The sequence below is a fragment of the Morus notabilis genome, unplaced genomic scaffold (genome assembly GCF_000414095.1).
Source record: "Morus notabilis unplaced genomic scaffold, ASM41409v2 Scaffold112, whole genome shotgun sequence".
NCBI classification, from domain to species: domain Eukaryota; kingdom Viridiplantae; phylum Streptophyta; class Magnoliopsida; order Rosales; family Moraceae; genus Morus; species Morus notabilis.
Window position 1 is genome coordinate 284,568 of NW_010367100.1, and position 10,579 is coordinate 295,146.

At 32.9% G+C, this 10,579-nt stretch overlaps 1 protein-coding gene across 2 annotated transcripts; it reads right to left on the reverse strand.

The window, feature by feature from the left end:
* Window positions 1-3,268: 3,268 nt before the first annotated feature.
* On the reverse strand, window positions 3,269-8,706 carry LOC21399839 (glucomannan 4-beta-mannosyltransferase 9). Of its 2 annotated transcripts, XM_024174623.1 has the most exons (9): window positions 8,344-8,706; window positions 7,612-7,710; window positions 6,722-6,974; window positions 4,898-5,008; window positions 4,669-4,805; window positions 4,413-4,526; window positions 4,101-4,300; window positions 3,753-3,947; window positions 3,269-3,559 (listed from the first exon to the last, which is right to left on the reverse strand). In XM_024174623.1, exons 1-9 carry the CDS (start codon window positions 8,671-8,673, stop codon window positions 3,397-3,399), a joined length of 1,602 nt encoding a protein of 533 aa, XP_024030391.1. In that variant the 5' UTR covers window positions 8,674-8,706; the 3' UTR covers window positions 3,269-3,396. The 2 variants fall into 2 exon arrangements, with proteins under 2 accessions (XP_024030391.1, XP_024030390.1); XM_024174622.1 differs by having other exon boundaries at window positions 3,753-4,300.
* Between the last annotated feature and the right edge of the window lie 1,873 nt (window positions 8,707-10,579).

Here is a 10,579-nt window from a genome sequence, read left to right on the forward strand (position 1 = left end):
TTAACAATTTTAATTTTAAAAATTAAACCTTTCTTTTTTTAATTTATGAATATAATATAACGCATCCTAAAAAAGAAAAAATGGAAAAGAGCAAAACAAAAGCATCAGAGCAAACCGGAAGGTATAGAGCAAGCCTCCATGGACGAAAAGGGTTGCGTTGACGGGGTTCCCGTCGCCGGAACCGGTGGTGGCGGCTTACGGCGGTGGTGGGTCCCAAGGGGGGCTTGCGAGGCGGCAGCGAGAAGGTTCCGGCGGTGAGGGGCGACGCCGGCGTGATTGACAGGGCTTCTTCGGGAATAGGTGGGTTTTGCTTAGTTTTTTACTGATAGGGTTTGGGGAGGAACAAAATGAATATTTTTAGGCCCGTTTAGTTCGCTGATTCGAGTTTTTAATTTGAGTTGAGATGTGATTTTATATTAGTACTTTTTACTGTAGTAAAAAAGTTAGATGTAATTATTTCTTAGAGCTTTTTACTGTAACAAAACTCGAATTCTAAACTCGAATCAGTGAAATAAACAGGACCTTTATTTTTGAGCAAATTGCTCATTTGATTCCTGAATTATGAGTTGGTCATCATTCTTTTTTTTTTTTTAATTTTTTATTTGGTGTAATGCCCTCAAACTTTTGAAAAGAGTGCAAAAAAGCTAAAATTGTTTTTTTCCCTCGTGAAGGACTAAAATAAGTGTTAAATTAAGGGTGATGAGTTGAGGTGGAATTACACATCACATACTCAAAAGTTGGTTTTTGAATTGTTGTCTTAGCATTATTCTAATAGAAAATATTTATGTTTCGAATACTTCTTTTAACTTTTGCTAGTATATTTGTTTGTTCACTCTAAAGGTGTGTTCCAAACAATGTGATCCTGAGCTTTGAGGTTGAGATAAACTAACTCTAGGAGTATGGTCGAAGATTTTTTGTCCCTTCAATTTACTTCTTTTTTCTCTTTGTTAGCTTTATTAGTAACAAAATACATACATATATATATATATATATATATATATATCTGTGTGTGTGTATCTTTGCTACAACAAAATCAACGGCACTTTAAATCTTCTAGTATTCAGCCAAAAAAAAAAAGTTTTAATTGTACAATGCACTATCAGTTGTGTTGTTTTATTAGCCAACCGCATTTTTCCTGTGTTTCTCCTACACTTTTATCAACAACAACTAAAATCTAAAACCATTGTTCATAAAAAAAAAAGAAAAAAAGAATGGCCAACTTTGATGGATGATAGTATAAACACAAATACAATCTGAAGGAGAATCTTCAGGAGAGAGCAATGTGTCTCTTCCTATTCTGTTGAAGAAGTGAAAAAGAACTGTTGACAGGTAGTGCTGATATTTCTCTTCATAAGAATTAGGGACAACTGTGTTAAAAGTATAAAAATTACTATTGGCCCACCTCCTGACAGCTTAAGCTTTTAAGATGGATTGATAAACTAACAAAATGTGCTAACATATTCGACTCTGGCAATGAAGACGGCAAATGATCGGAGGAAGAGGTGCGTGAAGTGGCGGTTCTTCCCAAACGCTCAAGTAAATGGAGTCCAAGGTCTCAATGACATCCTCAATGTCACTTGCGACATCTCCGACTTCAGCTATCTACTTGCGAACACGCTCGTTCTGCACTTGCTTGCGATCCGCATCTTTCAAGAAGAACTTCATTCGCTTTAGTTCAGCTTTCAACCGCTCCACTTCATTCTTGACGCTGGCCAAGGAAGTGACTTCATGAATGAGTAGTTCGGAGATTTTTTCGACTGCTTCGGATACAACAGCCTCCACCAACTTTGAGAGTAGGGTTTCTGCCATTGTTGTGAAAGAGAAGCACGAAGAAACTAAAATCTCGAAATAATTGGCTCGAAAGGTAACCTTGCTAGCTTATTCATGTTTTGGTTTTGTCTTTTATTTTCCTTGGCTAGATGAACAAAATATATATTTTTAGCTTGTTTAGTTCGCTGATTCGAGTTTTTAATTCGAGTTGAGATGTCATTTTATGTGAGCTTTTTACTGTAGTAAAAAGGTTAGATGTGATTGTTTCTGAGAGTTTTTTACTATAAGAAAACTCAAATTTTAAACTTAAATCGGTAAAATGAACGAGACTTTTATTTGCATAAGATACAAAGAATCATAAAGTAGTATTTCTAAAAGAAGAAAGTGATCAATACCAAGTTTGTGAAGGTGGAGAAATAAAGTTTATTCTATGCGTAAGTATCTCATAGAAGAAAGTTCCAACTAATAACAACAATGTTGCCAGCTAGTTCTAATGTATTTCAAAGGGATGCGTAACCTCTTACCAACTTATTCCATGTTAATTTGTTTTAAAGAGGAAAGACTTATTATATGCTAATTATTATAGTTTTTGGTGCTGTAATTTAGTCTCTCATATAGGGTATGTTTATTTGATTGTATTAAAGCACCGTATTGTATAATAATATAATAATATAATGTTTAGTGTGACATATTATATAAATTAATATTTATGGTAAATTAATATGGTCTATGTTATATTATTAAATATGCTTATTTTTAGCGTATTGTATTGTATTATTTTATAGTGGATCAATAATTCATATTGGGATTGGACACGATTAGAGGTCAGAATCGGACTGACATAGGATCATGTCAGAGTCTATAATTATTAAAAAGTTTAGGGAGCAAAATGCAAATTTTATATTTATTAAAATTGTTATTTTGACCCTAAAACTTTTACAAAATTACATTTTGAACTAAAACTTTTGTAAAATTACACTTTGACCCTAAAATTTTTATAAAATTTCATTTTAACCCCAAAGCTTTTGAAAAATTATATTTTGACCTCAAATTATTAAAATTTTTCATTTTGACCCTTTAAACAATACGTTTTAACACCAAATACCGTATTGTATTATGATAATATAATACAATTCAATACAATATAATACACCTTATATAATATAATACAATACAAGTTACCAAACATGGCCATAATTTAATATTGTGACAGTTTGATTAGTTCCTGAACTATTTCCATAGAAAGTTTTGGTCCCACATCCATAACATTGATGATGGATTTTTATAAACTTAATAAAGGTAATTGCATGCCCATTTTGTGATAACTCGACAAAAAAATAATGCTGCAATTGTACAATGCACTATCAATTGTATAGTTTTATTAGCCACTGCATTGTTCCTCTGTATGTCCTACACTCTTATCAACAACAAATAATTTAATCTTAAACCAATGTGCAAAAAAAAAAAAAACAAAAAAAAACAAAAAGAATGACCAGCTTTGATTCATATAATATAAACACAAATACAATCTGAAGGAAAATCTGAAGGAGAGGGCAATGTATGCCTTCACATTTTGTTGGAGAAGTGAAAAAGAATAGCTGACATGTGATGCTGATATCCTCTCCACTAAGCACTGGGGACAAATGTGCCAACATATCCGACTCCGGCGATGAAGAAGGCAAAGGATTGGAGGAAGAGGTATATGAAATAGCGGTTCTTCCCGAATGAAAGATCATAGCACCCGCAGAAGAAGAGGTAGGCCCCAACAGTGAGCTCAAGTAAATGGAGTCTGCTTAGAATGAGCACAAGATCATTAAAATTGTACGCTCTTTCACTTCTATTTCAAGCTGAACATAATTTTCAGGTGATGACGATTGTTAACATATTAGAGAATATGAGCAGTTTTGTAACAGGGAATTAGAATGAAGAGTTTAGCTTATAAATGTCTTTTCTGTTCAAAGATTCTGTTCAACAAAGCATACCTTTCTCCGATCCTAAATCGAGGCTTCTTGAAGGACTTTGCGCCGGCTTTGGTCTTGAGAGCATCTCCTAATTTGTCAGTGACAATCCATTCATTCACTCTTCCTGCCTCTAACAAACCGATAAAAGTCGCTTTAGTCCGGTGCAGCGACATGACATTCTCAAAGAGGATCCAGAATATCAATAGGTGGAATGATCTGCAGGATTGCATTGCGTACATCAAAAGCAATAGAGTTAAGAGAACTACACTGTAAGATCTCTCAAGGTAAGACTTGTGGTCCTTTAGAGTTGTTTCAAAACTAAAATATGGTAAAAGAGATTTGTAAGTACAAGCAGAGAGAAGAAGATACCTTGGAGTTCCAACTGCATTAAGTAAAGTAATGACTGAAGGAATATACACAGCACCCCACTTGGGAACTTCTACTTCAGGGGCCAAAACAGTTGCCGGTAACACGACGCAGTAGAAGACGAATGTGACAATATGAGCCACGATCTTCCGAACAAAGAAGAAGCTGTAAAGCACATGAAACTTCTTCAAGGGGGATACTTTCTGCAACAGATTGCCAAGTATTAGTAACAAGGAAAACAAAAAGAATCATTAATCATTAGTGATAATCCACTATTAGGAGGCACAACTAGAAGGACAATGAAGATTCATATACCTTATTTCTTACTATCTCCATGGCCATCTTTTTGAAAAGGTTTGCAGGGCCACAAGACCATCTGTGCTGCTGATACCGGAAAGCTTTGAAAGTACTTGGCAATTCACTTTTCACCTGAGTTTCATTGAAGATTTGGTACTTTTAGAAGAAGTTTAAACAAGACTATGATATATATATATATATATATATATATGACATAAACTTGTTATAGCTCAACAATGTTTTCAACAAGGTTGGAAAATCACTAACACTTTACCTTGAGGTCAGAAAGATACACAAACTTCCAGCCTCTGAGACTAGCCCGGACGGCCAAATCCATATCCTCCACCGTCGTGCGGTCCTTCCATCCACCGGCCTCATTGAGGGCCGAAAGTCTCCATACACCAGCGGTGCCTGCACCACACATTCTCTTATGCAATGAGTTTCAGGCTTAACATTGAGTTTTTTTTTTTGGGTTAACAATTCCCTAGAGATTTTTGGTTTACCATTGAAGCCAAAGAAGGAGTACGCAGTGGACCCCACTTCTTGCTCAACTGTGAAATGGTAATCCAGTGACATCTCTTGCATCCTTGTCATCAAGCATTCATCCGAATTAACTGCAATACCAATCAGAAGACAAAAACATCACAACTTCTTTCCTATAAAAATGCAAGCAATATAATTGCGTAATGTGTTCCGAAAGGTCTGGAGGTAATATCATACACATTCTCTTGAAATTTCAATATAAAATCCAAGAACACCACTCATACAGATTGAATATGAAAGTTTATTAACAAATTTGCGATGTAAAGTTAGGATTAGAATACAAAGTCTATTGTTACATAAAATAAATGCGATAGTTGAGAAATTATATTACAATTTTGTAACATGTGATATCAAATTTAGCCTAAAACAATAGGCCTCTATCCAGATCTAATATTAAGTCCTTAAATTCAAATTTTTAGGCCTAAAAAAGGAAAACTATAAAAAGTACTTCTCGAGTTTTAACTAAATACCACAATTGCTCCCACATTCTTGATGATTCAAAATTATTCCTTATATTTTAAGAATGCTATAAAACTATCCCATGTTTTCATTTTTGGTTCAACAAAGTGATTAAGTTTGGAAAATTACGAAAGTGTCCTTGTGAAGCGGGATATTCCCAGTTTCGAAACACGCCCTTTCAGACCTACCATCATGAATTAGAGACCCTCATATGAAGAAAAAAATTGATGAAGAAACCTCTTTTGGAGACCACCGTAGTAGATTTGACAAATCATTAGTTAACAATAGACATTTTTTGTTTGAGCAGCTTCGTCTTTTTAAATGAGGTTGTGACTTGTTAAAGTTTTTCCAAAAAAAAAAAAAAAACGAAAGAAAGAAAGAAAAAGCTGTAATGTAAGGAAATTCCAATATTTTAAGGAGAACAAAATATACACACGTTTATTTTTCAAATCGGAACGAGTGAATATAATAACAGAAATAGTAGAAAATAGGTCAATATGAAAAGTTTAAGAAAGTATATAGGTCAATTTTTAGTTATAGAAATTAATAGATCATAACTTGTCAAGTTATGGTTTATAACCAGATAAGTTATGAACAAGCTTGTCAAGTTATGGTTCATAGCTAAACAAGTTATGGACAAAAATCATGAATTATGGACAATAACTTGTCAAGTTATGGTTCATAACCAGATAAATTATAGATAAAAACGCTAATTTAATCTATTTATTAATTTATGTAAATTATTAACATATTAATTTTAATTCATCTCAAATATTGACGACCTGTTTCCCTCTTTCTCTCATGTAATAATACGACAGACCAAAACGAAAGGTAAAGCCCAAAAAGCGTCTTCCTTACCTAACGACTATTTAGCATGTTTTTTTATTTTTTTGGAAGGAGACTAATTAGCATGTTGATTACGACTACACAACTTATGTGGATGTTATAACATATATAATTAAAAAGATACTCTAATTCTTATTTCTCCTTATTAAAAACGGGAAGAATCTTTAAAGCTAACTAGTAACGCACTCGTCTAAAGTCTCAGCCACCGACACTTCTAAGTTGAGGTGATCTTGATAAATACTTTTAAAAGTGTATGAATCAGAATTTTTATTTTTTACTCTTGATTCATAATCTTTTTAGTCAAATAATTACACTACTAAAAGGGTATTTATCAAGAGTAATGGGTAAAGGTCCAGACTCATGCATTCTTAAGGGTAAATTCTCAATTTTTTTCGTAAAATGTAATATTTTAAACCTAAGTTTAACACAAGATTAATTGTAGTAATCAAGTTTAATTAAGAAGTAACCAAAGAGATTACCAAACTTCCAACGAGCTTGGACGAGACCAATCTCAGGGTTGTGGACTAGGAATGGTATGGTGCGCCACAGAAAGTCAGGCTCAGGTTGGAAATCAGCGTCAAAGATTGCCACGTAATCACAATGTTTGACATAGCTGTGTTTCATGCCTTCCTTGAGAGCACCTGCTTTGTACCCATTTCTGTTGTCCCTTATCTCGTACTTTATGTTTATTCCTTTGCTTGCCCATCTTTGGCATTCTAACTCCACCAAACTCTGTTTTTTCCCCCCACATAGAAAAGTAACAAAAAATCCATGTCAGAAGTTTGAGATTTTTTTTTTTTTTTTTTTTGTGTGGATATGGTAAATATCTTTTATAAAAATGTTTAGACACTATCGGTCCAAAACATTCTACTAATAAAAAATAGATTCATGTTTCACGATTCATATTTTAATAGTGAATAGTGTATTGTTGATATGACCGATATCTTATAATTTTGTTTTATTTTTTCTTAGTCCTGAATTACAAGGGAATTCTCTAAAAGTTCATATTTGACATGGCATAAGTTGAGTCAAAAGATTTTGATAGTTAATACTTACTTGGGGAGGTAAAAAAAAAAAAAAAACATAAGCAAAAGTGATCTATTTGGGGGCTTTTTTTAGAATTGACTAATGGTTTTTTATGGGTAAATCAAAACATAGTGAAATTGTATGAACAATAAATTTTCCAAATAAGGTAGGTGAAAGGAACTGCTTTTACCCAAAACTGGAAAGTGACTTTTTAAACATGGTCTCAACTCTTAAATAGTGACATAATGCTTGCAAAGTACAAAAGTAACATCAAATTATTATTATTATTAATCTTTTCTTTTTCTGGTAGTCAAATCATCAGATTGGTTGAAGAAGGTTTAACCTTAATTGTTGGGTCGGTTGAGTCATCAAGTACTTGAATTATGATCCTATCAGATGGCCACGATAACCCACATGCAGCTCCAATTGAAAGCTGATAAACCTGTGGAGAATGATACATAGCACAATTCACAAACACACTTTCCCAAAAAAGAAAAAAGAAAACTACCAAAAAAATAAAAAGGAAAACTTTTAAGTACAAAAATAATAATAATAATAAAATCACTCAAACACTAACAGTGATTACCATCCGTATTTATTCAATCATCAGTAAGATATAAATCAATATTTGTTTTGGCTCAAGATTATAAATCAATATAAATACTTTTGTCATAATATGTGAGCGTTAGATTAGTGGAGACAAGTACTAGAGTATACAACATCAAATAAACTCAAAAATCATTGATTGAGACCGTACGATTTTAAATCAATTAGAGCACATTATACGCCATTAAATATATATTATGAGAATATTTCTTGAACAGTACTTAAACCTATTTCGGACCTGTTCAATTCGTTGATTTGAGTTTGTAATTCGAGTTAAGATGTGATTTTGTGTAAGAGTTTTTTAATGTAGTAAAAAAGTTAGATGTGATTGTTTCTAAGAGTTTTTTACTATAACAAAATTTGAATTCTAAACTCGGTGAAATAAACAGAGCCTTCGTAAGCATATTTTCATTTAAATCCCAAAAAAAAAAAAAAAAAAAAAAAAAAAACCCCTGGAAAAAGAATTTACCTCTTTCTCGTTGTACATTGGGATTTGGACAAGAACCATGGGATAAGCAGAATTCCCAAGCTCAACATCATCCTTGATAGGCTCCCACTTGTAACGCTTCTCGGGCCTTTTTCTAAACAACTTAACAAACGTTATAAAAACTCCCATGTACACCTTCTCTATGAAAAGCATCACAGACATTGCCAAGCACACCACAACCAACAATCTCAGCACCGGCACAATCACCGGCGCCTTCGCCTGCTCCCAAACCAACGCCATTTGCCCCGCGATGTCGTTTCTCGCCCCTTGAAACGCGTCCGGGATCACCGTCGTCGTCGTCAGCCGCTCCATAGTTTTTTGTCAAACTTATAGTACTAGTGGTGTATATACGTTCAAACACTTAGATATAACTATATATATATATGTGTGTGTGTGTGTGTGTATATATAGATACAAATATGTGTGTGTGCTTGTGTTTCAGAGTTTGCGAAAAGGGCACGGCTTGTTTATGGTGTTTGGTTTGCTTCTGACTTACGTGAGTTAATTAGGTAATGCGAAAGAGCTGGAAGGAGAGATTTCTGAAGACCCACGTACTGGCTGGTTTATGTTATTATGAGAGATCACATGCAAAACGAAAGAAGAAAATAAAGAACAGAACGTGCGGGAAAAAAAAAAAAAAAAAAAAAAAAAAAAAACCGGGGGGAAAAAAAAAAAAAAAAAAAAAAAAAAAAACTCGGTTGAGACTTTCACTCCAAGAAGAAGGAAAATAAGCTGTTTGTTTGTTTATACTAGAGGCTTGTTTATGAATTTTCTTTGTATCTATGGTTTCTCTCTCTCTCTATATATATGTGTGTGTGTGTGTGTGTTGTGTATTTTTCTGTTTTCACAAATGTGTTCTCTGCTCTGAGAGAAAACAGAGCAGAGAGAAGGAATTGGAGGAGCAGAGGACTTTGTGAGTTTGAGGCTACGAGAAAATGAGGTTCTTATTTGTGTGTTTATATATATATATATATATATATATATATATATGTAGATATGTTCATAAACACAAGTGATGAAATATAAAATGGAATAAAAAATTTTGGTCAAAAATGGACAAAGACAGTGGACCTTAAAACCAGCAAAAACAGTGATGGATTTAACATTCAGGCAAAGGCGTCTGAGTTACAACTCTTGAAAAGAAGACCAGAGGTTTCTGTACACTTTCTACATCACCCTCTGTTATTTCTCTTCTGTCCCCACTTTTTTCAGTTGATTAATTAATTAATTAATTAATTATGTTGCTTTATTCTTCCTTAATTTTTCTTAATTAATTTAGAGTTGTGTAACTAATTGCTGATGGTTTAGACATCCTTTTCTGAGAAGGTGTATGCCGGCAATATCTTAGTCATTTCCCAGTTGCACAGGGTTTTTTTTTTTTTTTTTTTTTTAATACTTAGTTTATTTCTGGAATTAGGCTTATTGTGGCAACTTTTAGATAATTTTTTATAGAGATTGAAAAAAAAAAAATACTGATAAGATTATGTTTGAACCGTAAATTTAATACATTTTTTTATACTTTTTCAATTTGATATTAATATGTCAAAAAAAATTTTAGTTTGTTTAGTGACTGCTGGTTAAACTAGTGCTGCACTTTTTTCTGTCAGCCAAAAAAAAAAAAAAAGGCAAAACTGGAGCATTGCTAAAGAAGTCTAATTAATGGTTCGATGACTGAATTAATCTTTTATTTTTGTATACAAAATGGGTAGATAAGATAAAATAGTAGAGATAAGTGGGATATTATCTGTTCAAACGTACACGTAATATACGGATTAAAAATAATTCACCATATTAATCCCTAAAATAAACAATGAGAGCTAAATTTGAACCCATTTGAGCCGACAACACATTTATAAGTGCTTTTTTAGACTTTTGATTATTTCCCAACATGGAATACTTTTTTCAGGCACAATGGAGGCTTCAACTTCTACTTTGTTCCCTTTACGTATCCCTTTACCTAAATCATGGTTCTTGACTACTTGTTTAGTGTTGTACTGCACATGTATTTTGAAGTTTTTTTTTTCTTTTTTTTTAAATCCAAATTATCATAATTCAATAATAAGAGATCCCTTTACCTACACCAGATTTTAATTTTTAATGTTCCTATTTTATTAATTTGTAATACTCTTCTTTTCTTTTTATTTTATTTTTGGGAATTTTCTATTTTATTCCACTTGCTATATTGGTCCATGCATGAGACATTTTCTTTTTATAATCT

What these genes read in the sequence shown, in the direction of transcription:
- LOC21399839 (XM_024174622.1), bottom strand. Translation starts at nt 8,673, where the DNA reads ATGGAGCGGCTGACGACGACGACGGTGATCCCGGACGCGTTTCAAGGG. An exon ending in CCAAGCTCGTTGGAAGTTTG is followed by an intron (nt 5,009 to 6,721) that starts GTAATCTCTTTG and finishes TTGGTATTGCAG; the next exon opens with TTAATTCGGATGAATGCTTG. An exon ending in TGGAGATAGTAAGAAATAAG is followed by an intron (nt 4,301 to 4,412) that starts GTATATGAATCT and finishes AATCTGTTGCAG; the next exon opens with AAAGTATCCCCCTTGAAGAA.